The sequence below is a fragment of the Mytilus trossulus genome, chromosome 4, assembly GCF_036588685.1.
Source record: "Mytilus trossulus isolate FHL-02 chromosome 4, PNRI_Mtr1.1.1.hap1, whole genome shotgun sequence".
Taxonomy (NCBI): domain Eukaryota; kingdom Metazoa; phylum Mollusca; class Bivalvia; order Mytilida; family Mytilidae; genus Mytilus; species Mytilus trossulus.
The window spans coordinates 62,742,145-62,767,950 of record NC_086376.1 but is presented as its reverse complement, the minus strand read 5'-3'; the positions used below and the strand labels follow the sequence as shown (position 1 = coordinate 62,767,950).

General features: G+C 33.6%; 3 protein-coding genes across 3 annotated transcripts; all 3 read right to left on the bottom strand.

The window, feature by feature from the left end:
• Positions 1-6,815: 6,815 nt before the first annotated feature.
• On the bottom strand, positions 6,816-14,395 carry LOC134714080 (universal stress protein in QAH/OAS sulfhydrylase 3'region-like). The gene is made up of 3 exons (XM_063575328.1): positions 13,795-14,395; positions 7,553-7,665; positions 6,816-7,096 (listed from the first exon to the last, which is right to left on the bottom strand). The coding sequence occupies exons 1-3, from the start codon at positions 13,889-13,891 to the stop codon at positions 6,902-6,904; spliced, it is 405 nt and encodes a 134-aa protein (XP_063431398.1). The 5' UTR covers positions 13,892-14,395; the 3' UTR covers positions 6,816-6,901.
• A 1,044-nt stretch (positions 14,396-15,439) lies between these two features.
• LOC134714079 (universal stress protein Sll1388-like) lies at positions 15,440-16,489 on the bottom strand. The gene is made up of 2 exons (XM_063575326.1): positions 16,378-16,489; positions 15,440-15,923 (listed from the first exon to the last, which is right to left on the bottom strand). Exons 1-2 carry the CDS (start codon positions 16,480-16,482, stop codon positions 15,729-15,731), a joined length of 300 nt encoding a protein of 99 aa, XP_063431396.1. The 5' UTR covers positions 16,483-16,489; the 3' UTR covers positions 15,440-15,728.
• Positions 16,490-20,527: 4,038 nt separating this feature from the next.
• LOC134714078 (universal stress protein in QAH/OAS sulfhydrylase 3'region-like) lies at positions 20,528-23,500 on the bottom strand. The gene is made up of 4 exons (XM_063575325.1): positions 23,407-23,500; positions 22,589-22,672; positions 21,241-21,353; positions 20,528-20,773 (listed from the first exon to the last, which is right to left on the bottom strand). The coding sequence occupies exons 1-4, from the start codon at positions 23,483-23,485 to the stop codon at positions 20,579-20,581; spliced, it is 471 nt and encodes a 156-aa protein (XP_063431395.1). The 5' UTR covers positions 23,486-23,500; the 3' UTR covers positions 20,528-20,578.
• Between the last annotated feature and the right edge of the window lie 2,306 nt (positions 23,501-25,806).

The following is a 25,806-nucleotide window of genomic DNA, read 5'->3' as shown; positions in this document are numbered from 1 at the left end:
CCGGCCAACCAACCAAGATGGCCGCCATGGCTAAAAATAGAACATAGGGGTAAAATGCAGTTTTTGGCTTATAACTCAAAAACCAAAGCATTTAGAGCAAATCTGACATGGGGTAAAATTGTTTATCAGGTCAAGATCTATCTGCCCTGAGATTTTCAGATGAATCAGACAACCCGTTGTTGGGTTGCTGCCCCTGAATTGGTAATTTTAAGGAAATTTTACTGTTTTTGGTCATTTACTTGAAAATTATTATAGATGGAGATAAACTGTAAACAGCAATAATGTTCAGCAAAGTAAGATTCACAAATAAGTCACATGACCAAATTGGTCAGTTGACCCCTTTAGGAGTTATTGCCCTTTATAGTCAATTTTTAACCTTTTTTCGTAAATTTCCATGATCTTTTACAAAAATCTTCTCCTCTGAAACTACTGGGCCAAATTAAACCAAAATTGGCCAGAATCATCATTGATGTATCTAGTTTAAAATTTGTGTTTTTGACCCGGCCGGCCAACCAACCAAGATGGCCACCACGGCTAAAAATATAACAAAGGGGTAAAATGCAGTTTTTGGCTTATAACTCAAAAACCAAAGCATTTAGAGCAAATCTGACATGGGGTAAATCTGTTCACCAGGTCAAATCTATCTGCCCTGAAATATTTAGATGAATGGGACAACTGGTTGTAAGGTTGCTGCCCCTAAATTGGTAAAAATGTTTTGGGTTATCTTGAATATTATTATAGATAGAGATAAACTGTAAACAGCAATAATATATAGAAACGTCGCACGATACTGGTGTCACCTAACGTTACACACTCAAAGACGTAAGACAAAATAAAAACGTTGGAATGCATGTTGTTCAGATGGTTTTTAACAATAAATTTTTAAGGATTGATTTTTTTCCCTAAGAAAGGATTTTTTTTCTTAGATAAAAGATGTTAAGCTTTTCTTAAATTAGTTTTATTAACAAATTAAAGATAAAAAAGTAACTTGAATTGAAACCATTTAATTATATACATTTTAAGTATAAGGGCAATCGATTTCTTTTTTTATTATTGATAAACTATGCACTGCAAAATAATGCATTCATTTTTGCACTCCAGAAAGTCAAGGCAAAAGGACTACGGCATATCTAGAATGGCAGTTCTGTACAAATATATGCAAGGGAATTAGGGGGAACAATTATTATAGCTGTTTTTTTCTATTAATTTGTATTATAGCGGATCCGACTATTATAGTCCGGAAAACACTTCAGTTCCGCGAGAAAATCTCTCTCCCCACCCTTTCTTTGTTAATAGGTAGAGTTTCAAAATAAAAAAATAATTTCAAAGTTTTGTGGCAATACTCGTAGTTGCTTGTTGAAAGGTAAATTGTTATTTGCACTTCGGTATTTAACCACGCCTCTCGGGCACACCTTGCCAGGTGTGACTGTCTATTCGGATCAGTGAATTATAAGACAAGGGAGCATTCAATACACATATTTAAAATATATATTCAAGTTGGTGACAAATAAAAATTGATCGCCGTGGAATTATTTAATTATGTTTGGTGCTTTAATTTATTTGAATTCAAATAAGTTAATTTACTAAGAAATACACAATTTTCGGTTAAAGACGGGAAACTTAATTCATATGTCCGATTGAAATGATTTACACCTTTTGTCCTTGATTGATGTCTAATAAAAAGGAGAACTTAGAAATTAAAAAAAGCTTTACCAAAGGATTTTTATTTGTCTTTATTAGGCAAATAAATGAATGAGAACACTTAGATTTAGACTTTTTAAAAGCCACGTACAAAGTAATAACTGGAACTCACTGAAGATAACTCTACCGAAGCGGAATATAATATGAACGAATAAAGAAAAAATACTTTTTTACTTGAGAAGTTTAAAAAAAAATGACAGCAAATTTACGGTCTTCTTGGTATGGAATCGAAAAATTACGAATAGATATTCTTTATCAAGTGTGAAAAACGTAAACCAAATTTAATCATAATCGGGGACGTCCTTATTAAAATAGTCTGCGTCTCACAACGTATAATACATTTAAATAACTATTTGACCAAAGATGTTTAAAAACAAAACACAAAGAAATTAATGTCATCTTTCCCTATTTTTGAATGTAATTATAAGTCTGTTCAACTGGCAAGAATATCCCTAAAGCGGACAAATATCTGACAAGCAGTTTATTCTTTAAATTTGCTGTCATTGAATATCAAGAAAGAAATAAATCCCGAAACTTTAATACTCAATAGCTTTCCTAGAAAATATTCACATCCCTCGGGGATTATTAGTGTACGTCCAGTTGCATATGTCGGAATAATTGTGGTGATGACGAATTTCTTTCTTTATTCGAGAACAATCTAATTGATATATAAATCTGTGATTTTACTATGTTTATAACGATGAACCAAAGCAAGTTATAGATCGACCTGTATTTACATCAAATTGGTTCTCTTCTTCTTCTTTTGGTATATAATAGTCTATCGAATGGCCGCTATCGAATTGGATGATTACATACTGTTGGTATACGTGGACTAGTCTATTTACAAAACTTTTACCCCAATTTGCACAAAATGTATGTTTCTTTCTTATGTTCAATGTATACATGTATATATTTTAAATTGCGCTGTAGTTCCGTAACTTTCTATCCGGGCGTATAAACGAATCGTCGACAAGTGCGCACATTTTTTTAATCAACATTTCTGGAATGATCCAACTATGTCCTTTACTATTGACAACGAGTAAATATTACATTTTCCCAGAGACATATAATAGTCTCTGATTTTTTTGATTTTTTTTTGTATCATTTTGTTTTTTTTATAAATAATATTCTTTACACAAGAAATTTTATTTATAAACAAGCGTATGAGTTAAGTAATGACAAGTATATTATATCACTTTCGGACACGCAAGACAGAGATGTATATTATACATGCACCTGATAGTTCAAAATGGAAAGTTATAAGTTATCGGCCGTGTACACTGATCAATACCTACAGAAGTGAAACGATGCATGAACTTGCAAGCCCGACAGGAAATCGCTTGAATACCTGGACGTGTCATCTTACACCCCTCACAATACCTTTGGGAGTAATACCTTAAGCCATGCGGGTGATCAGTGGAGCGAAGATCCTAATTTATTTGAATAAAGTATATTACTTTAAAGAATTATGAACGAATTAGATTTTCGAAAACAATTTTCACGGAACACTTATTTATGATTTGAACTTTGACTTTTTAATTAATTCCAATATTAACAGTTTAAAAATAACAGACTATATGGTTATTAAAAAAATAAGAACATTTTCCGAATCAAGTTAGTTAGTCAGATAAAACAACCGTACGATTGACAAGATATCGACACGTAATTACGACTACATTGGTTACTGTAGTTTTGTTTCTTTGTGGTTTATAGACATATCGTGATTTTTATTTGGACAAGATAACAAAATGGCGGACCGCAAAGAACTGATACACAAAATTTAAAATCGATGGTGATCTCTTATCTGGCGGAATAAAACTTTAATATTTATAAATTTGAGCATTTTTATACAAAATGGACATAATATCAATTTTTGATTTTTTTGCGAAGTTTCCCTTTAAGCAACAAAATAAAATAGCCGTATTCCAAATCGTCTGTGAAAACCGCAATTATGACAATGAATGAGACGGAACGTTAGAAGCATATTTTATTAAATAACGTCAAAATCGTATGTGGGGACATTGTATCGGACATTTTAGTTTTATCTGATATCTTGTATATTAGATTTGATTTATGGGAATTTAATATCAAAATAGAGATAAATTTTTGTACTTTTATCCGTTATAAAAAAAATTATGTAGCGAATGGCACTGTATTAAATAAACATTATGAAAACACAGAAAACTAGTCATGATATATTTGTTTAAGGGCCAGCTGAAGGACGCCTTCGGGTGCGTGAATTTCTCGCTACATTGAACACCTTTCGGTGACCTTCTACTGTTGTTTTTTCTATGGTCGGGTTGTTGTCTCTTTGGCACATTCCCAATTTGCATTCTCAATTTTATTGACAGTATATTTTCCGTCATTGTCGTGGACTTTCGCCGTTGTGGAGAAAGCATGTTGCGTGAAATATCGAAAGGAAAAAGAATAAAAGTTCAAATATTGAGGTTAAGAGATACCAGGTACCCAAGGGAGACAGACCGTTCGACTGCACAGACGTGTATGCAACGTTACGACACCGAATCACTTATGGTACATAGACACTAATCATAAAGTAATAAGATGGAGATTCATTATACTGGTTTGGAGTTGATGGGTTCAGTAGGCTTATTATGTTTCTACATTGTCGTGACAAAAACACTTCCGCCACAGTATTGAGAAGCTTCCTCTCTGAAGTAGTTTTTTGTTCTGTCATCAGTGGCGGATTCAGAAATTTTTGGTGGCATGATGATTACAGGCCCAAGCACGCACATTCGGGGAATAGATAGATTGTGGAGGAACGTAAACGAGGGTGTTTTGTGCTACTTTTACAACTTATTCTATCATTTGGAAGACCAGGGAAATACCGATCCACTAAATCAACTACATCTAATAGCAATGCACTACATTTACATGGATGACATTAACAGAAGACTTGATATTTGAACTGACGCCTGGGCAGGCCATAAAATGAGAACAACAAAATCATCTCCAGTCAATATTTGGATCGCCGGTCAAACACAAAATCAAGCTGGTACACAACTCAGTGAACGAGATTTAGTTGATTATGGATAAGAGGGAAACATTGATGATCTTATGGACGATGGAAGTCAAATTTTTGAGCCAACCAACATTGCAATTAATGACCAACGAATAATCAATCTAATTAAAATATTGATCTCTGATTACGTTAATATACTACATACATGTATGAGCTCATATGTAGTATAATGTAATCAGAGATCAATTTTTAATTAGATTGAACGAATAATGAGAGCAGATTTCAATATAGGACAGTAACCAACTTTGGCGTTGATGACTTTGTGAATTGTGTCGAAATCCTTTCTGCACAAGCCTGATTGAACTAAATTCTTTCATTATTTATTTGGCGTACAATAACAATGTTTTTAATGATCATTGTCTATTTCTTGACAAATCCGCATAGTCCGCTATAAAAGGCCCTGAAATGACAATGTAAAACAGTTTAGACGACAAAACTAACGGCCTTATTTATGCACAAAAAATGAAAAGAAAAACACCGTGACATAAAAAAAACGACAACAACTGAATTACTGTCTCCTGATTTGGGACAGGCCCATACATACAGAATGTGGCGCTGTTTAACATGTTAGCGGGATCCCAACCCCTCCCCCTTACATGGGACAGTGGTACAACATAAGAACGAACTATACAAATCAGTTGAAATGGCTTAACCCATCAAATGGATAAACATGCAAATACTACAAGCGGGCATGGCCGGATATTTGTACATCCTTACAACAAAAAGACAAAAAAACTAATAAATAAAATCATGCATCTAAGACTAAATTATCAATCAGTACACATCAAACTTCCAATGGATCTAGTGCAAATATGTCAATAAAAAGCCGGAGAAAAACCTGACCTTGTGATGGGCGTATGACATAAATTTTGCGCCGATTTTGAAAATTTTCATTCTTTCATTTGCGCCGATTTTATATTTGCTCCTAATTAAATTTACAGGTAAGTTAAAACTTGTACATGTACTGTGCTATACCATTGGTAAAATCTGGTTATAATTGTTTTTCATCCATGTTTAAGTTAATTTTGATTCATATCGTTTTGGAACTTCGTTGTAACTTGATGGACATATTGCACACTGAAACGGACCGAGGATTCAATTCTTTAATCATCGAGGGCCATACATATCGGAAGGTCAGTGTTCTTAAACATAACTACATATCAGAACTTTCTAATGTACCATAAAATCGTGTAAAGCCAGAGTTACCACGGATTCTATTGTCAAAACACAGATCGAGCATAACCATGTGGCAGATGCCAGAAAGACAGATGCTAAAGAACTACGGATACGGTCAACAAGGAAAAAGGTCTGGAGATGTATCTTGTAGGCCTTTTTCCACCTCCCAGTGGTGAGCAGGGGACAACAGTTATATACATGTTGTGATTGACAGTTCATTACATTTGTACAAGTGGCAAATGGAAGAGGTCTATAATGATAAATGAAAAATATTTATTTGACTTGGATGGAGAGTTTTCTCATTGACACTCATATCACATCTTCTTATATCTATTCACCTGTAATTTACCTGTAATAAAATCGGCGCAAATGAAAACAAAAATCGGCGCAAATGAAAGAAAAAATCGGCGCAAATGAAATGCAGATCGGCGCAAATGCAAAACGCCGCTTGTGGTAGCACTCACATCACATCTTCCTATAACATCTATTATCTTGGGAGACATAACTATATAACTTTGTAAAACAAATATGACCTGATCTCATATAACTTGATGAACGCTTTTGATTTTATGAAACGTAGAACATATACTAAGCATTTGATTTAGATATAATTCCTCGGATTAAACTATTAGAAAACTTTACTAACCATTGCGTGCACATACGAAATGCGAAAAACTTGAAGCAAATAACTCTAAATAGTGCATGTTGAACAATTTATTCTGTTTACAATATAACGAACTGATTTAATGTATGTATTTATTTTTAAAACTTGCAAATCAGAAATAGTTAATAGCTTATTAAACGAGCATATTTATATCATTTTACTCTAATACATCAGTATAAATATCGTCAAAACTGACGATAAGAATATATATGTATAGCCCAATTACTTGGCAATACATTTATGATATATATTTTCATAATAGTTTTGACCTAATATCAATCTTCCTTTATTTTGAGATAGAAATGTATATTTTAGCAGTGTTAATGTCTACAAACAAAGACAGGTACATGCGAATGGTGTAATATATAGTCGCTGACACTGCCGACCATTGTTCTTCTGATCTGTCCTAAACCCCGACAGCCTGTGATAATCATGTCCGCTTTCTTTTCTTCAGCAGCCTTTATGATCCCATCTCCTGGTTCACCGATTACTTTCACTAAATCTACATCATGTAGCTGTCAAATAGATATCTTAATGAGTTATTTAATTAATATAAAAATACTTATTAAAATATACCAAGGAGACAGAAACTAAACTTGAAAGTTTAATAAAGAGAGATTAACGCCACCGCCAAATAGAAAAGCAGGTGCTCGCTTAAAAAGAGGGAAACTTTGATAAAATAACCCACTCTGAAATATTTCTTGCCCCGAAAAGGTCTGCATATTGTTGAGTACTACTGTGGATTCTTTTATTTTCGTTGGTACCAATTTTCGTGGATTACGGAAACATTTCATTTTCGTGGATATTTGATTTCGTGGTTCTTCCAAAGTCTGGCTACAACCTTATAGAAATTTGTATTTCGTTGAATATTTTAATTCCCGGTTCACCTGTATCCACAAAACCCACGAATATTGGTATCCAACGAAAAATAACGAATCAACAGTCTATAGTTTGTGCACAAATATACTTACTCCAAGCTTTTTACAATCCGCTACATACTTCTCCATCAGTTCTTTGGCTTTCTTTTCTTCAGCTGCGAAAGCATGAGTAATAGAATCTGGATTACCTGGTACCATGGAAACAGCTGCAATGGTAGATAATATGTTCTGTAAAATTTGACAATACATACTCAAAATTGTGTATTCTCATTTAATGAATTGTTTAACTTATGACCCCTCTTTACTCAAAGCACATCCTTACATTTTGAAAACAAAATATTGCTTTCATTCCTGAATTTTCTTCTTCAATATACCAGAGACATATAGGTCTATGGATATTCTTAAAAGAAGTATTCTTTTTCGTGCACATTAATTAATGACGTTTCCTCTAACATGCGTGATGTTATTTTTACTGTTGATCTCATAATCATTAAAATAAAATCGAGAGAATGTAAACGGGGAATGTTACAAAAAGACAACAACCCGACCAAACTGCAGAAACAGTTTTAATAACCCTTTCAACCACAACTGTAAAATATTCAACAACTGCGAGATCATCAAATTGTCTGCTTTATTATCTAAATCTAGTTTTCGTATGGTTCCATCTGATTTTCCTTAATCTAACGTGTAACGGTACTTGGTAATACTGACAAAAAACATTACAGTGTCTTTCCTCTCAACACATTAACTGCTGTTTTGTATAAGATGTTCACTTCTCAACTTCTGAGGGCAAAACTGATTTACATATAAGTAATAAAATTGAGAATGGAAATGGGGAATGTGTCAAAGAGACAACAACCCGACCAAAGAAAAAAAACAACAACAGAAGGTCACCAACAGGTCTTCAATGTAGCGAAATATTTCATCTTTTCTCATGTTTTTCCAGATGCAGTTAAATTTTACTCGACGCTGATCCGAGCAGTCTGCTTTAGTGTGAAAAGTTCCATATGCTGAGTAAAATCCCACACATTTTAAGTCTATAATTAGAGCCAACTTGGAATAGAACTCGCAACCTCCTACACCTGCGGCGACCACACTATAGCTACACCACCATTTATTCAAATTATCTGCCTCCAAAAGAAATTGCTTCAGTGCAAGAAATTGAAAGAACAAGGCGCGGAAGATCAGGGCAATTATGATGTTGGGAAAAGTGCACATGTTTTTTTCTCTTCTTTTAAATCATATTAAAGGATTTCTTCCACATACATGTATAAAACGTTTATGGGTTTGAAAAGTTATGTTTTTTTTTCAGTTGGGTCGTGTATATATAAATATATCTATACTATTAAACGAGAAGATCTCATTTTGGGTGTCGCTTCTCTTCTTTCTTCAATAAATTAATCATCATGCCTCTGTGTCCTATGGGTACAGTGCATAATCGCATTTGTCATCCATTCATATAATTATTCGGATTGAGTTATTTTGGGTGAAAAACGAGAAAAAAGACGTCCGGATATGTTTCCGTCATTGGGCGAAATTTTAAGTCAGATTAGATTTCCGGTTTGCGTTTTTCTGCCATACTTTGAAAATACATTAATACTACGAATAGAGTGTATTTTCTGTCTTATATCCGTCATTGGACGAAATTTAAGTCAAATTAGAACCCGGTTTGCATTTTTCTTTTTACTTTGAAACAAATACATATACTACGAATAAAGTGTATTTTTTTGTCTGATATAATTTTCAAGTTTACTATCCACGGCAGTCACAGGGTTTATTTAATAGAGAGGGTCTGAATAATCAATCAATCTCCACTGTGGATCAATTATTAAACTGAGATATGACTGTAAAAAGAAAATACACGTTCGGGACGTCTGGAGCGGGTGTTTTTAAGATCGAAATTTCAGGATTGACCATTTCGGGATCCGGGATTTCTTTTTTCGAATTTCGGGATGTCGAGATATTTAATTTGTATAATAAATTCAGAACCTCAGGATTTCATGTTTTTAAACCCGGGATATTGGGCAGTGGCGATTCCAGAAATTTTCTGTATGATCTCCTTTCAGTTAGGATTCTACTGCGTCAAAATTATCTCCCCATTACGCCAGTTCATTTTCACAATCGTACAAATGGAAGCCATTGTAGGGATGACGCGCTACCAATTTTGCTCTTGGAAACCGATAAATTTATCCGCATTGCACCATTACGATCCTTATATTTCAGTTGTATTTTAAAAGACAAATGTATCATCTAGCTAATGAGCATCAGTTAATGTTTTTTTTCTGCATTGATTCAACTTAAAACTATTGTCTAATCGGTTGTCAGGTGGAATTTCCGAAAATTCATAAACATTTAAAAAAAATTCTAATTAAATATTTTGTGGAAGGGCAGACTAAATTTCTTCAGTGTATGAAGACTATAAACCCTAGATATCAAATACAAAAAAATATAATTTTTCGAAGATATGCATTTTCATCATCCAACTTGAAAGACTGTCGTCAAGTACTTTCAGTAAAAAAATAACTATTCGAACACACCTTCTCTGTTTTTGTGACTCATTAGACTAGGTATTTCACTTGACCCATATATTTCATCTTTTAGTACTGTGATTTGTTTGTGTTATAAAGTCAACCTGTAGCTTTGATATATAAAAATGAGAGAATCTGAAGCGAGACGATGTATCAAATATTCTTACTTTGTACCATATCAAGACAAAATATTGAACTCAAACACGCACTAACATAGAAAGGTGTACTCTATTTTCTCTTTTCGATGCAATTGTTACTCATTGTTTTGATATTTTTTCTTGAGTCATATAATGGAAGTGCAGACACGAAAACTACTGAACTAATAGATTGATATGTTTTCCGTCCGTGGTAAAAAAAAATTAAATCGGAGGTTATGCATTTTCTTCATCCAACTTGAAAGATACCCATATATCGTCGACTTGATATCTAATTGTTCTGCTTAACTATGTACTAGATAAATTGAAAACTTATGCAAATGGTGTTTTTAAAATAAAACACCTCGTAATTGAGAAGAAAATTGTTTTTTTTGTTTGATTCTATTAACGTTTTAATTTTTTGTCACTATAGTAAATAATACAGTAAACATTTATCGCCTTCTCTAACAAAGAGCTTCGATTCTTTTGTTCTATTTCAACCGGGTTTCCGACTGCTTTAACCTATTTGATTTATGATCCCATGCAAAACGACAACAAAATACAAGAAAAAAAACACCGAAAAGAGGCCGGTGCAAAAATGCTAGATAGCGTCAGTGGTTTCTACGGGATGCGATCCCGCGTGTTAAATTTCATTTCTTAGGAAAGATTTAAACATTTGAGTTTCGAAGTAACCACTCGACTACGCCAGCACATTCTATTCGAGATCAATATAAATATATATACATGTACATTTAAAAACTACCTGTATCAGATTTTGTGACGTAGGTAATTACCCGGTAAAATGAAAAATAATTAAGTTACGGAAAGTTGAGTGTTCAGTGTTTGTGGACTCAGATCATTGTGATAATTGATTTTATTTTTGTATTTTTAAAGGTTCTGGCTGGCAACTGAAGGTTGTTGCACCTATATAAATCCTTGGTTGTACCGAGCCGTAGATCAGGACTTCACTGACCAACTGTGCCAGTCATGTGACTTTCATTTCAAATATTGCCCTCTTTTAATTTGCAATGTGTCTTGGCTTTTTGTCTTGAAGATGACAGATTGGTAGTCAGTTGTCAGCTGCACAATGGTAGATTTTTTCTAAATACATAAGAGATATGGTAGCTTTATCTTGGGAGAAATAACTATGTAACTTTGTAAATCAAATATGACTTGATCTCATATAACTTGATGAACGCTTTTGATTTTGTGAAACGTAGAACATATACTTTAAATTTGATTTGGATATAATTCCTCGGATTAAACTATTAGAAAACTTTACTAACCATTGCATGAACATACGAAATACGAAAAAGGAGAAATAGATAACTCCAAATAGTGCATGTTCAACAATTTATTCTGTTAACAATATAACGAACTGATTTGAATGTATGTATTTATTTTTAAAAACTCGCAAATCAGAAATAGTTAATATCTTATTACACGAGCATATTTATGGCATCTTACTCTAATACATTAGTATAAATATCGTCAACACTGACGATAAGAATATATATGTATAGCCCAATTACTTGGCAATACATTTATGACATATTTTCATAATAGTATTGACCTAATATCAATCTTCCTGTATTTTGAGAAAAGAAATGTATTTCAGTTTAGCAGTGTTAATGTCTACAAACAAAGACAGGTACATGCGAATGGTGTAATATATAGTCGCTGACACTGCCGACCATTGTTCTTCTGATTTGTCCTAAACCCCGACAGCCTGTGATAATCATGTCCGCTTTCTTTTCTTCAGCAGCCTTTATGATCCCATCTCCTGGTTCACCGATTAATTTCACTAAATCTTCATCATGTAGCTGTCAAATAGATATTTCAATGAATTATTTGATTAATATAAAAATACTTATTAAAATATACCAAGGGGACGGAAACTTGTAAGTTTTAATAAAGAGAGATTAACGCCACCGCCAAATAGAAAAGCAGGATGATAAAGCCGGTGCTCGCTTAAAAAAGAGGGAAACTTTGATAAAATAACCCACTATGAAATATTTCTTGCCCCAAGAAAAGGTCTGCATATTGTTGAGTACTACTGGGGATTCTTTTATTTTCGTTGGTACCAATTTTCGTGGATTACGGAAACATTTCATTTTCGTGGATATTTGATTTCGTGGTTCTTCCAAAGTCTGGCTACAACTTTATAGAAATTTGTATTTCGTTGAATATTTTAATTCGTGGTTCACCTGTGTCCACAAAACCCACGAATATTGGTATCCAACGAAAACTAACGAATCAACAGTCTATAGTTTGTGCACAAATATACTTACTCCAAGCTTTTTACAATCTGCTACACACTTCTCCATCAGTTCTTTGGCTTTCTTTTCTTCTGCTGCGAAAGCATGAGTAATATAATCTGGATTACCTGGAACCATGGAAACAGCTGCAATGGTAGATAATATGTTCTGTAAAATTTGACAATACATACTCAAAATTGTGTATTGTCATTTAATGAATTGTTAAACTTATGACCATTTTAACTCAAAGCACATCCTTACATTTTGAAAACAATATTGCTTTCATTCCTGAATTTTCTTCTTCAATACACCAGTGACATATATGTCTATGAATATTCTTAAATGAAGTATTCTTTTTCGTGAACCTTAATTAATTACGTTTCTTCTAACATGCGTGGTGTTATTTTTACTGTTGATATCATAATCATTAAAATAAAATCGAGAATGTAAAAGGGGAATGGGCCAAAGAGATAATAACCCGACCAAACAGCAGAAATAGTTCTAATAACCATTTCAACCACAACCGTAAAATATCCAACAACTGCGAGATTATCAAATTGTCTGCCTTATTATCTAGTTTTCGTATGGTTCCATCTGATTTTCCTTAATCTAACGTGTAACGGTACTTGGTCATAATGAACAATAAACAACATATTGTCATCCCTCTAAATACATAAACTGCTGTTTTGTATAAGATGTACACTTCTAAACTTCTGAGGGCAAAACTAATTTACATATAAGTATAGACAGAATATTTAATCTTTTCTCATGTTTTTCCAGATGCAGTTAAATTATACTCGACTCTAATCCGAGCAGTCTGCTTTAGTGTGAAAAGTTCCATATGCTGAGTAAAATCCAACACATTTTAAGTCTATTATAATTAGAGCCGACTTGAAATAGAACTCACAACCTCCTACACCTGTGGCGACCACACAATAGCTACACCACCATTTGTTCAAATTATCTGCCTCCAAAATAAATTGTAAATTGCTTCAGTGCAAGAAATTGATAGAACAAGGCGCCAGTCACAGAAGATCAGGGCAATAATGGTGTTGGGAAAAGGGCACATGATTTTTTTTGGTCTTTTGAATCATATCAGAGAATTTCTTCCACAAGTATAATACGTTAATGTTTTGAAAAGTTATGTTTTTTTCAGTTGGGTCGTGTATATATAAATATCTGATATTTATAAGACACAATTGTCCTCACATTATGCATGATCCTATATGTGTAGTTGATACATATACATAAAACACTTTATAGTCCCAAAATATTACTGACAATAATATGTAACATGTTTTGTCCTATGAGAGTCCAAGGTGTGCGCATGAACACTTACCACATCTTGTAAGCTATCTTCTTTGTCATTATATACACATATCGCCCTTATACTTGTGAAAAGTGTTGATACTTACATCCATACGTAAGATGTTTTCTGTGGTCAACACAATGTGTTAGCAAAACTTTGTCCCCAGATTTGTGAACATTTTCAGTATACCCTGTAAAACACATAAATGAATATTGCAAGCTACAGCTAATTGCCTACAGCATGTAATGCAAGATTTTATTAAGCTTGCTTGTTTTATGTGATATTCGTCCTTGTTTTATGTTACTGTCATGGGTGTTCTATGCACATTTTCAAAATACTCTTGAGTTTGTGTTTGGTTTATATGTGTCTTTTAGTTTTAATGTAATTTATTAATCACTTTGTCCTTTTCAACTAAGTTCAAATGTTTATCTTCAACTATACAATGTATTTTCTTTCTGGGTAATTTCCTTATTCTTCTCTTTTTAAATATCTAAGCCATGATGGAATTCCAATCTGAATATCTCAGCTAATCACCTGTAACAAAACATGGGTCGAATAGCACTACTACCCTTCCGGAGTCCGTCTACCCACACACAACATGGGTCGAATAGCACTACCCCCCCTTCCGGAGTCCGTCTACCCACACAAAACATGGGTCGAATAGCACTACCCCCTCCGGAGTCCGTCTACCCACACAAAACATGGGTCGAATAGCACTACCCCCTTCCGGAGTCCGTCTACCCACACAAAACATGGGTCGAATAACACTACCCCCTCCAGAGTCCGTCTACCCACACAAAACATGGGTCGAATAACACTATCCCCCTCCAGAGTCCGTCTACCCACACAAAACATGGGTCGACTAGCACTACCCCCTCCGGAGTCCGTCTACCCACAAAAAACATGGGTCGACTAGCACTACCCTCCCTCCGGAGTCCGTCTTCCCATGGAAGCTGTATGATCTCCTTTAACCTGTCTGATTTATGATCCCATGCTAAACGACAACAAAATACAAGAAAAAAAACTCGAAAATATGCTAGATAGCGTCAGTGGTTTCTACGGGATGCGATCCCGCGTGTTAAATTTCATTTCTTTGGAAAGATTTAAACATTTGAGTTTCGAAGTAACCACTCGACTACGCCAGCACATTCTAATAGAAATCAATATAAATATATATACATGTTCATTTAAAATCTACCTGTATCAGATTTTGTGACGTAGGTAATTACCCGGTAAAATGAAAAATAATTAAGTTACGGAAAGTTGAGTGTTCAGTGTTTGTGGACTCAGATCATTGTGATAATTGTTTTTTTTTGTATTCTTAAAGGTTTTGGCAACTGAAGGTTGTACCGAGCCGTAGATCAGGACTTCTGACTGACCAACTGTGCCAGTCATGTGACTTTCATTTCAAATATTGCCCTCTTTTAATTTGCAATGTGTCTTGGCTTTTTGTCTTGAAGATGACAGATTGGTAGTCAGTTATCAGCTGCACAATGGTAGAATTTTCCTAAATACATTTATAAGAGATCTGGTAGCTTTATCTTGGGAGAAATAACTATGTAACTTTGTAAATCAAATATGACTTGACCTCATATAACTTGATGAACGCTTTTGATTTTATGAAACGTAGAACATATACTTAGAATTTGATTTGGATATAATTCCTCGGATTAATTTAAACTATTAGAAAACTTTTAACCATTGCATGAACATATACGAAATACGAAAAAGGAGAAACAAATAACTCCAAATAGTGCATGTTGAACAATTTATTCTGTTAACAATATAACGAACTGATTTGAATGTATGTATTTATTTTTAAAAACTTGCAAATCAGAAATAGTTAATATCTTATTAAACGAGCATATTTATGGCATCTTACTCTAATACATCAGTATAAATATCGTCAAAACTGACGATAAGAATATATATGTTTGGTCCAATTACTTGGCAACACATTTATGACATATTTTCATAATAGTATTGACCTAATATCAATCTTCCTGTATTTTGAGATAAGAAATGTATGTTTTAGCAGTGTTAATGTCTACAAACAAAGACAGGTACATGCGAATGGTGTAATATATAGTCGCTGACACTGCCGACCATTGTTCTTCTGATCTGTCCTAAACCCCGACAGCCTGTGATAATCATGTCCGCTTTCTTTTCTTCAGCAGCCTTTATGATCCCATCTCCTGGTTCACCGATTACTTTCACTAAATCTACATCATGTAGCTGTCAAATAGATATCTTAATGAGTTATTTAATTAATATAAAAATACTTATTAACATATACCAAGGAGACAGAAACTAAACTTGAAAGTTTAATAAAGAGAGATTAACGCCACCGCCAAATAGAAAAGCAGGTGCTCGCTTAAAAAAAGAGGGAAAATTTGATAAAATAACCCACTCTGAAATATTTCTTGCCCCGAAAATGTCTGCATATTGTTGAGTACTACTGTGGATTCTTTTATTTTCGTTGGTATCAATTTTCGTGGATTACGGAAACATTTCATTTTCGTGGATATTTGATTTCGTGGTTCTTCCAAAGTCTGGCTACAACCTTATAGAAATTTGTATTTGAATATTTTAATTCCCGGTTCACCTGTATCCACAAAACCCACGAATATTGGTATCCAACGAAAAATAACGAATCAACAGTCTATAGTTTGTGCACAAATATACTTACTCCAAGCTTTTTACAATCCGCTACATACTTCTTCATCAGTTCTTTGGCTTTCTTTTCTTCAGCTGCGAAAGCATGAGTAATAGAATCTGGATTACCTGGTACCATGGAAACAGCTGCAATGGTAGATAATATGTTCTGTAAAATTTGACAATACATACTCAAAATTGTGTATTCTCATTTAATGAATTGTTTAACTTATGACCCCTCTTTACTCAAAGCACATCCTTACATTTTGAAAACAATATTGCTTTCATTCCTGAATTTTCTTCTTCAATATACCAGAGACATATAGGTCTATGGATATTCTTAAAAGAAGTATTCTTTTTCGTGCACATTAATTAATGACGTTTCCTCTATAAACATGCGTGATGTTATTTTTACTGTTGATCTCATAATCATTAAAATAAAATCGATAGAATGTAAACGGGGAATGTTACAAAAAGACAACAACCCGACCAAACAGCAGAAACAGTTTATAACCCTTTCAACCACAACTGTAAAATATTCAACAACTGCGAGATCATCAAATTGTCTGCTTTATTATCTAAATCTAGTTTTCGTATGGTTCCATCTGATTTTCCTTAATCTAACGTGTAACGGTACTTGGTAATACTGACAAAAACATTACAGTGTCATTCCTCTCAACACATTAACTGCTGTTTTGTATAAGATGTTCACTTTTCAACTTCTGAGGGCAAAACTGATTTACATATAAGTAATGAAATTGAGAATGGAAATGGGGAATGTGTCAAAGAGACAACAACCCGACCAAATAAAAAAACAACAACAGAAGGTCACCAACAGGTCTTCAATGTAGCGAAATATTTCATCTTTTCTCATGTTTTTCCAGATGCAGTTAAATTTTACTCGACGCTGATCCGAGCAGTCTGCTTTAGTGTGAAAAGTTCCATATGCTGAGTAAAATCCCACACATTTTAAGTCTATAATTAGAGCCAACTTGGAATAGAACTCGCAACCTCCTACACCTGCGGCGACCACACTATAGCTACACCACCATTTATTCAAATTATCTGCCTCCAAAAGAAATTGCTTCAGTGCAAGAAATTGAAAGAACAAGGCGCGGAAGATCAGGGCAATTATGATGTTGGGAAAAGTGCACATGTTTTTTTCTCTTCTTTTGAATCATATTAAAGGGTTTCTTCCACATACATGTATAAAACGTTTATGGGTTTGAAAAGTTATGGTTTTTTTTTTCAGTTGGGTCGTGTATATATAAATATATCTATACTATTAAACGAGAAGACCTCATTTTGGGTGTCGCTTCTCTTCTTTCTACAATAAATAAATCATCATGCCTCTGTGTCCTATGGGTACAGTGCATAATCGCATTTGTCATCCATTCATATGATTATTCGGATTGAATTATTTTGGGTGAAAAACGAGAAAAAAGACGTCCGGATATGTGTCCGTCATTGGGCGAAATTTTAAGTCAGATTAGATTTCCGGTTTGCGTTTTTCTGCCATACTTTGAACATACATTAATACTACGAATAGAGTGTATTTTCTGTCTTTTATCCGTCATTGGACGAAATTTAAGTCAAATTAGAACCCCGGTTTGTATTTTTCTTTTTACTTTGAAACAAATACATATACTACGAATAAAGTGTAATTTTTGTCTGATATAATTTTCAAGTTTACTATCCACGGCAGTCACAGGGTTTATTTAATAGAGAGGGTCTGAATAATCAATCAATCGCCACTGTGGATCAATTATTAAACTGAGATATGACTGTAAAAAGAAAATACACTTTCGGGACGTCTGGAGCGGGTGTTTTTAAGATCGAAATTTCAGGATTGACCATTTCGGGATCCGGGATTTCTTTTTTCGAATTTCGGGATGTCGAGATATTTAATTTGTATAATAAATTCAGAACCTCAGGATTTCATGTTTTTAAACCCGGGATATTGGGCAGTTGCGGTTCCAGAAATTTTCTGTATGATCTCCTTTCAGTCAGGATTCTACTGCGTCAAAATTATCTCCCCATTACGCCAGTTCATTTTCACAATCGTACAAATGGAAGCCATTGTAGGGATGACGCGCTACCAATTTTGCTCTTGGAAACCGATAAATTTATCCACATTGCACCATTACGATCCTTATATTTCAGATGTATTTTAAAAGACAAATGTATCATCTAGCTAATGAGCATCAGTTAATGTTTTTTTCAGCATTGATTCAACTTAAAACTATTGTCTAATCGGTTGTCAGGTGGAATTTCCGAAAATTCATAAACATTTAAAAAAAAATCTAATTAAATATTTTGTGGAAGGGCAGACTAAATTTCTTCAGTGTATGAAGACTATAAACCCTAGATATCACATACAAAAAAATATAATTTTTCGAAGATATGCATTTTCATCATCCAACTTGAAAGACTGTCGTCAAGTACTTTCAGTAAAAAAATAACTATTCGAACACACCTTCTCTGTTTTTGTGACTCATTAGACTAGGTATTTCACTTGACCCATATATTTCATCTTTTAGTACTGTGATTTGTTTGTGTTATAAAGTCAACCTGTAGCTTTGATATATAAAAATGAGAGAATCTGAAGCGAGACGATGTATCAAATATTCTAACTTTGTACGATATCAAGACAAAATATTCAACTCAAACACGCACTAACATAGAAAGGTGTACTCTATTTTCTCTTTTCGATGCAATTGTTACTCATTTTTTTGATATTTTTTCTTGAGTCATATAATGGAAGTGCAGACACGAAAACTACTGAACTAATAGATTGATATGTTTTCCGTCCGTGGTAAAAAAAAATTAAATCGGAGGTTATGCATTTTCTTCATCCAACTTGAAAGATACCCATATATCGTCGACTTGATATCTAATTGTTCTGCTTAACTATGTACTAGATAAATTGAAAACTTATGCAAATGGTATTTTTAAAATAAAACACCTCGTAATTGAGAAGAAAATTGTTTTTTTTGTTTGATTCTATTAACGTTTTAATTTTTTGTCACTATAGTAAATAATACAGTAAACATTTATCGCCTTCTCTAACAAAGAGCTTCGATTCTTTTGTTCTATTTCAACCGGGTTTCCGACTGCTTTAACCTATTTGATTTATGATCCCATGCTAAACGACAACAAAATACAAGAAAAAAAACACGAAAAAATGCTAGATAGCGTCAGTGGTTTCTACGGGATGCGATCCCGCGTGTTAAATTTCATTTCTTAGGAAAGATTTAAACATTTGAGTTTCGAAGTAACCACTCGACTACGCCAGCACATTCTATTCGAGATCAATATAAATATATATTCATGTACATTTAAAAACTACCTGTATCAGATTTTGTGACGTAGGTAATTACCCGGTAAAATGAAAAAAACAACTCACCAAAATTAAGTTACGGAAAGTTGAGTGTTCAGTGTTTGTGGACTCAGATCATTGTGATAATTGATTTTATTTTTGTATTTTTAAAGGTTCTGGCTGGCAACTGAAGGTTGTTGCACCTATATAAATCCTTGGTTGTACCGAGCCGTAGATCAGGACTTCACTGACCAACTGTGCCAGTCATGTGACTTTCATTTCAAATATTGCCCTCTTTTAATAATTTGCAATGTGTCTTGGTTTTTTGTCTTGAAGATGACAGATTGGTAGTCAGTTGCCAGCTGCACAATGGTAGAATTTTTCTAAATACATAAGAGATATGGTAGCTTTATCTTGGGAGAAATAACTATGTAACTTTGTTAATCAAATATGCCGGACTTGATCTCATATAACTTGATGAACCCTTTTGATTTTATGAAACGTAGAACATATACTTTGAATTTGATTTGGATATAATTCCTCGGATTAAACTATTAGAAAACTTTACTAACCATTGCATGAACATACGAAATACGAAAAAGGAGAAATAGATAACTCCAAATAGTGCATGATCAACAATTTATTCTGTTAACAATATAACGAACTGATTTGAATGTATGTATTTATTTTTAAAAACTCGCAAATCAGAAATAGTTAATATCTTATTACACGAGCATATTTATGGCATCTTACTCTAATACATTAGTATAAATATCGTCAACACTGACGATAAGAATATATATGTATAGCCCAGTTTATACTTGGCAATACATTTATGATATATATTTTCATAATGGTTTTGACCTAATATCAATCTTCCTTTATTTTGAGATAAGAAATGTATATTTTAGCAGTGTTAATGTCTACAAACAAAGACGGGTACATGCGAATGGTGTAATATATAGTCGCTGACACTGCCGACCATTGTTCTTCTGATCTGTCCTAAACCCCGACAGCCTGTGATAATCATGTCCGCTTTCTTTTCTTCCGCAGCCTTTATGATCCCATCTCCTGGTTCACCGATTACTTTCACTAAATCTACATCATGTAGCTGTCAAATAGATATTTCAATGAATTATTTGATTAATATAAAAATACTTATTAAAATATACCAAGGGGACGGAAACTTGTAAGTTTAATAAAGAGAGATTAACGCCACCGCCAAATAGAAAAGCAGGATGATAAAGCCGGTGCTCGCTTAAAAAAGACGGAAACTTTGATAAAATAACCCACTATGAAATATTTCTTGCCCCAAGAAAAGGTCTGCATATTGTTGAGTACTACTGGGGATTCTTTTATTTTCGTTGGTACCAATTTTCGTGGATTACGGAAACATTTCATTTTCGTGGATATGTGATTTCGTGGTTCTTCCAAAGTCTGGCTACAACTTTATAGAAATTTGTATTTCGTTGAATATTTTAATTCGTGGTTCACCTGTATCCACAAAACCCACGAATATTGGTATCCAACGAAAAATAACGAATCAACAGTCTATAGTTTGTGCACAAATATACTTACTCCAAGCTTTTTACAATCCGCTACATACTTCTCCATCAGTTCTTTGGCTTTCTTTTCTTCTGCTGCGAAAGCATGAGTTATAGAATCTGGATTACCTGGTACCATGGAAACAGCTGCAATGGTAGATGATATGTTCTGTAAAACTTGACAATACATCCTCAAAATTGTGTATCGTCATTTAATGAATTGTAATACTTATAACCCCTCTTTACTCAAAGCACATCCTTACATTTTAAAAACAATATTGCTTTCATTCCTGAATTTTCTTCTTCAATATACCACCAGTGACATATATGTCTATGAATATTCTTAAATGAAGTATTCTTTTTCGAGCACATTAATTTCCTCTAACATGCGTGGTGTTATTTTTACTGTTGATCTCATAATCATTAAAATAAAATCGAGAGAATGTAAACGTGGAATGTTACAAAGAGACAACAACCCGACCAAACAGCAGAAACAGTTTTAATAACCATTTCAACCACAACCGTAAAATATTCAACAACTGCGAGATCATCAAATTGTCTGCTTTATTATCTAAATCTAGTTTTCGTATGGTTCCATCTAGTTTTCCCTAATCTAACGTGTAACGGTACTTGGTCATACTGAACAATAAACAATACAGTGTCATCCCTCTAAACACATAAACTGCTGTTTTGTTTATTAAAGATGTACACTTTTCAACTTTTGAGGGCAAAACTGATTTACATTGATATTTTATAGCTGACAATATGCGGTATGGGCTTTGCTTATTGTTGAAGGCCGTACGGTGACCTATAATTGTTAATGTTTGTGTCATTTTGGTCTTTTGTGGATAGCTGTCTCATTGGCAATCATACCACATCTTCTTTTTTACATTAGTAAAGAATTTCTTGTAGTTACATTCAGATTGAGATTTTATTGAAGAGGTCCTGCATCATTAAGTCATTGTGCTTCTGAAGGTTATCGAAATGACAGTTTTAAACATATACTAAAAAAATACGTCGGATATCTTTTTTTATAGATAGTTCTTGTTTCTCTTTTGAATCATATTAGAGGGTTTCTTCCACATGTATAATACTTTAATGGTTTTGAAAAGTTATGGGTTTTTTTCGTGTGGGTCGTGTATATATAAATATATGATATTTATAAAAAGATACAACTGTCCTCACATTATGCATGATCCTATATGTGTTGTTGATATATATACATAAAACACTTTATAGTCCCAAAATATTACTGACAATAATATGTAACATGTTTTGTGTTATGAGAGTTCAACATGAACACTTACCACATCTTGTAAGCTATCTTCCTTGTCATTATATACACATTTCGCCCTTATACTTGTAAAAGGGGTGATACTTACATCCATACGTAAGATGTTTTCTGTGGTCAACACAATGTGTTAGCAAAACTTTGTCCCCAGATTTGTGAACATTTTCAGTATACCCTGTAAAACACATACATAAATATTGCAAGTTAATGTTTTCAAAGTTTTGATACTGATTAAATACAATGTATGAAAACATCAATGGGGTGTCGTTTTGAATGTGGACATTTGCAATTAGAGCTAATACTCCAATACTCTTCTTCTGTGGTCTGTGCTTTGATTTTTATTGTTTATTCCGCAGCAAAGAGTTTCAAATTCAACTAGAGTTCGGTCGAATGTGTGATTAAAATCATTAAAATCAAAGGCATTAAGTTACAGAGAGATACAAAGTTGATCAAAGTATTATTTTACTTCGAATCCATGATCAAAGCAGTGAAGTATTATTTTACTTACATGGTCAAAGTTCGGACTAAAGAACAAATAGATGAGCGAAGTAACACCATCTTCTTCAACATACCATTTGTTTTTTTAAATAAGTACCTTAACGATGTCATTTTTCAAAAGAAATCTATGAAGTATGTTTGAAAGTTGCCTAAAACACCAAATTTCGGTACCTTCGTTGGTGAATTTTTGTTTTTGAAATACAATTTATTTTCAAATAGCAGTATTTTAGATGTATTTCAATTTGTTGTGACTGTTTGTTTTATTGGAGATTTGGATATGATATAGGTAAAGAGTAACCCAGTTTTCGATCATAGGATCAAGGTTGCCATGAAGTCAACGAATGACCACCACATTAATATAGAAACACAAGAAGCACATATAGAGCAATCCGATAACATTATATAACTTACATTTCAAAGCTAGATCTGAATGTTTGCTTCCATCGACAGCCAGGACACATATCCTTTGCTTCTTCTCCACAGTATCCATCTTCTACGACTATAAAATAAACAATCAAACATTACCTTGAACGTTGATAAAAATATGTTATCAGATAAAAAAATTATATAATTGTTTGTAAATATAAAGGTGTATTCTTCAGTGATATTTATTGTGCACTATTTCAATTTTGAACTTCACATTGAAGTTATGAAGGTTGATTGGTGTCCTATCTTTTTGAGTAAGTAAAGTTAATACGCATATTCGTTTCCCTTGTACAGTATTATACTGTATCCTTGTACAGTATTATACTGTATAAGGGAAACGATTATACACTGATGAGGCTATAAACCCGTATGTGGTCTCTGATTATACACCAAGATGTTACAGTTAATATGCAAAAAGGTTGATTTTAATCATTTAGGTGTCTTTCAGCAATTTAGGTGTCTTTCGGCAATTTATGAACCTTTCAGCAATATAGCCTCATGTTTAGAAAACATGAATAAGTCAGAATATGCAATACCATTTAATGATATTTTAGCGTAAATACATTTACAAAGAAGATAGCACGAATTGAACATAATTAATACTGCTTTCAAGGACGCTACTGAAAATTTTACAGACATCACCAGACTTTGGTTGATCGTTTTAGAATTTATGTGTTACCGGAAACCACGAGAGACGAATGAATTCAACTTTACTGATAATGAAATCAATATTAATACCAATAAAAACAATATTCAAAGATTTAATTACAGTGATGATTTGGTAGTTTAAGCATATGTATTTATAGTGGATTGGGAAACAAGTTTTTGCAACTTATATTAATAATCCTCGTCGTGGCATTAGTCTGCTCTTTTTTGAAATCTGCAAGGGTTTGTTTTACGTACAAGATATATGTTTATCTCTTAACACGGGTCAGCTATTCATCGTTGCCTCAAGACCATACTCGCAAATGGTGTCAAGGGAGAGTCGAGGATTTAGTATCCTTTTGGAATGTTTTTTTTCTCTAAATGATCGATAAGATTATCAGGATCGTTTCTAAATTTCCGACTCCGCCTCGGTAAACAACTTCTAAAAAAAACGTGGATGTGATATGAATGTCTTGACATTGAATGAGGTCATGTTTTCTCTTCCAGTTTATGTCGTCTTTAAACTAAATCCATTGGATTTTGGTTGTGTTCTAATTGATAATTGAGCCTTAGAAGAATGAGTTCTTTTAGTTCTTATTGGCTTTGAACTATAGCTGTCAGTAACTGTAAGTACTATCAGATCTGTACTTAGTGTCTTTTTGTTGTTGGGATGTACAGGTGCCCGGCCACGTCAACTCTGTGCTATTGTCGTATATATTTTCGTTATATGAGTAAAGCCTTTTTAACTTGCTCTTATATTACATGTACTGTTACACCACTGTCACAAGTTAGGGGATGGTTGGGCTCCCACAAATATGTTAAAACCCGCCACGTTCTACATGTGCCTGTCCCAAGTCAGTAGCATGTAACTGAGTGGCTGTTGTGTGTTGCTGTTGATCATATGCGTTTGATCATTTATTGTTTACAGTTACTGTAATTTTCTGTTGCCCAGGATTAGGGTATAGTTTGGTACTCATTAATTTCTTTAACCCCTACACTTTATGTAGGTGTCTGTCCTAAATGAGGAGCCTGTAGTCATAGTCAATTGGTGTTTGTTGCTGCGTTGCATTTTGTTTTTCGTTCATTCTTTTTTTACATAAATTATGCCGTTATATATATAGTTTTGTCGTTTGAATTGTTTTAAATTTGTCATTTCAGGGTATTTTATAGCTGACTTTGTGGTAATGGCTTTGCTCATTGTTGAAGGCCGTACAACGTCCTTTAGTTGTTAATTTCTGTGTCGTTTTGTCTAATGTAAAGAGTTGCTGTATTTGAAATCATACCACATAGCTTTAAACTTAAAATTCTATTCTGAATTCCCTTATATCTGACGTTAACGGCTTAACATTTGAAGTCCTTTCTTTAAAGCACACAGCTCTAGTTTTTATTATATAAATCCTCATATAGGAAGCACCCGAAATTGATTTCTTAATTTTCAAAGCACTAAGTGGCGTTGTCCTGAAAAGACCAAAATAAACGAAATTGGACCAAGACCGGTTGTAATCTACAAATGCTTTTTGGGATATATAAACGGTTGTTTGAATGGACAATGATAAGACTTAATGCAATGACATTCTTAGGATATACAGATAGTCTACGCTGAAACCACTGTAGTATCATGTAGCTTACTTTGTCGAACGAAAAAAAATTTGTCAAACAAGCCAAAACGAATGTTTGATCGGATAAATAGAACAGTAGGCGTAGAGGTAAGATCCAGCGACAAGTATTCGAGCAACTATA

What these genes read in the sequence shown, in the direction of transcription:
- LOC134714078 (XM_063575325.1), bottom strand. Translation starts at nt 23,485, where the DNA reads ATGGATACTGTGGAGAAGAAGCAAAGGATATGTGTCCTGGCTGTCGAT. An exon ending in AAAACATCTTACGTATGGAT is followed by an intron (nt 21,354 to 22,588) that starts GTAAGTATCACC and finishes CTACCATTGCAG; the next exon opens with CTGTTTCCATGGTACCAGGT. An exon ending in CGGATTGTAAAAAGCTTGGA is followed by an intron (nt 20,774 to 21,240) that starts GTAAGTATATTT and finishes TCTATTTGACAG; the next exon opens with CTACATGATGTAGATTTAGT.
- LOC134714079 (XM_063575326.1), bottom strand. Translation starts at nt 16,482, where the DNA reads ATGGTACCAGGTAATCCAGATTCTATTACTCATGCTTTCGCAGCTGAA. An exon ending in CGGATTGTAAAAAGCTTGGA is followed by an intron (nt 15,924 to 16,377) that starts GTAAGTATATTT and finishes TCTATTTGACAG; the next exon opens with CTACATGATGTAGATTTAGT.
- LOC134714080 (XM_063575328.1), bottom strand. Translation starts at nt 13,891, where the DNA reads ATGTGTTTTACAGGGTATACTGAAAATGTTCACAAATCTGGGGACAAA. An exon ending in AAAACATCTTACGTATGGAT is followed by an intron (nt 7,666 to 13,794) that starts GTAAGTATCAAC and finishes CTACCATTGCAG; the next exon opens with CTGTTTCCATGGTACCAGGT. An exon ending in CGGATTGTAAAAAGCTTGGA is followed by an intron (nt 7,097 to 7,552) that starts GTAAGTATATTT and finishes TCTATTTGACAG; the next exon opens with CTACATGATGTAGATTTAGT.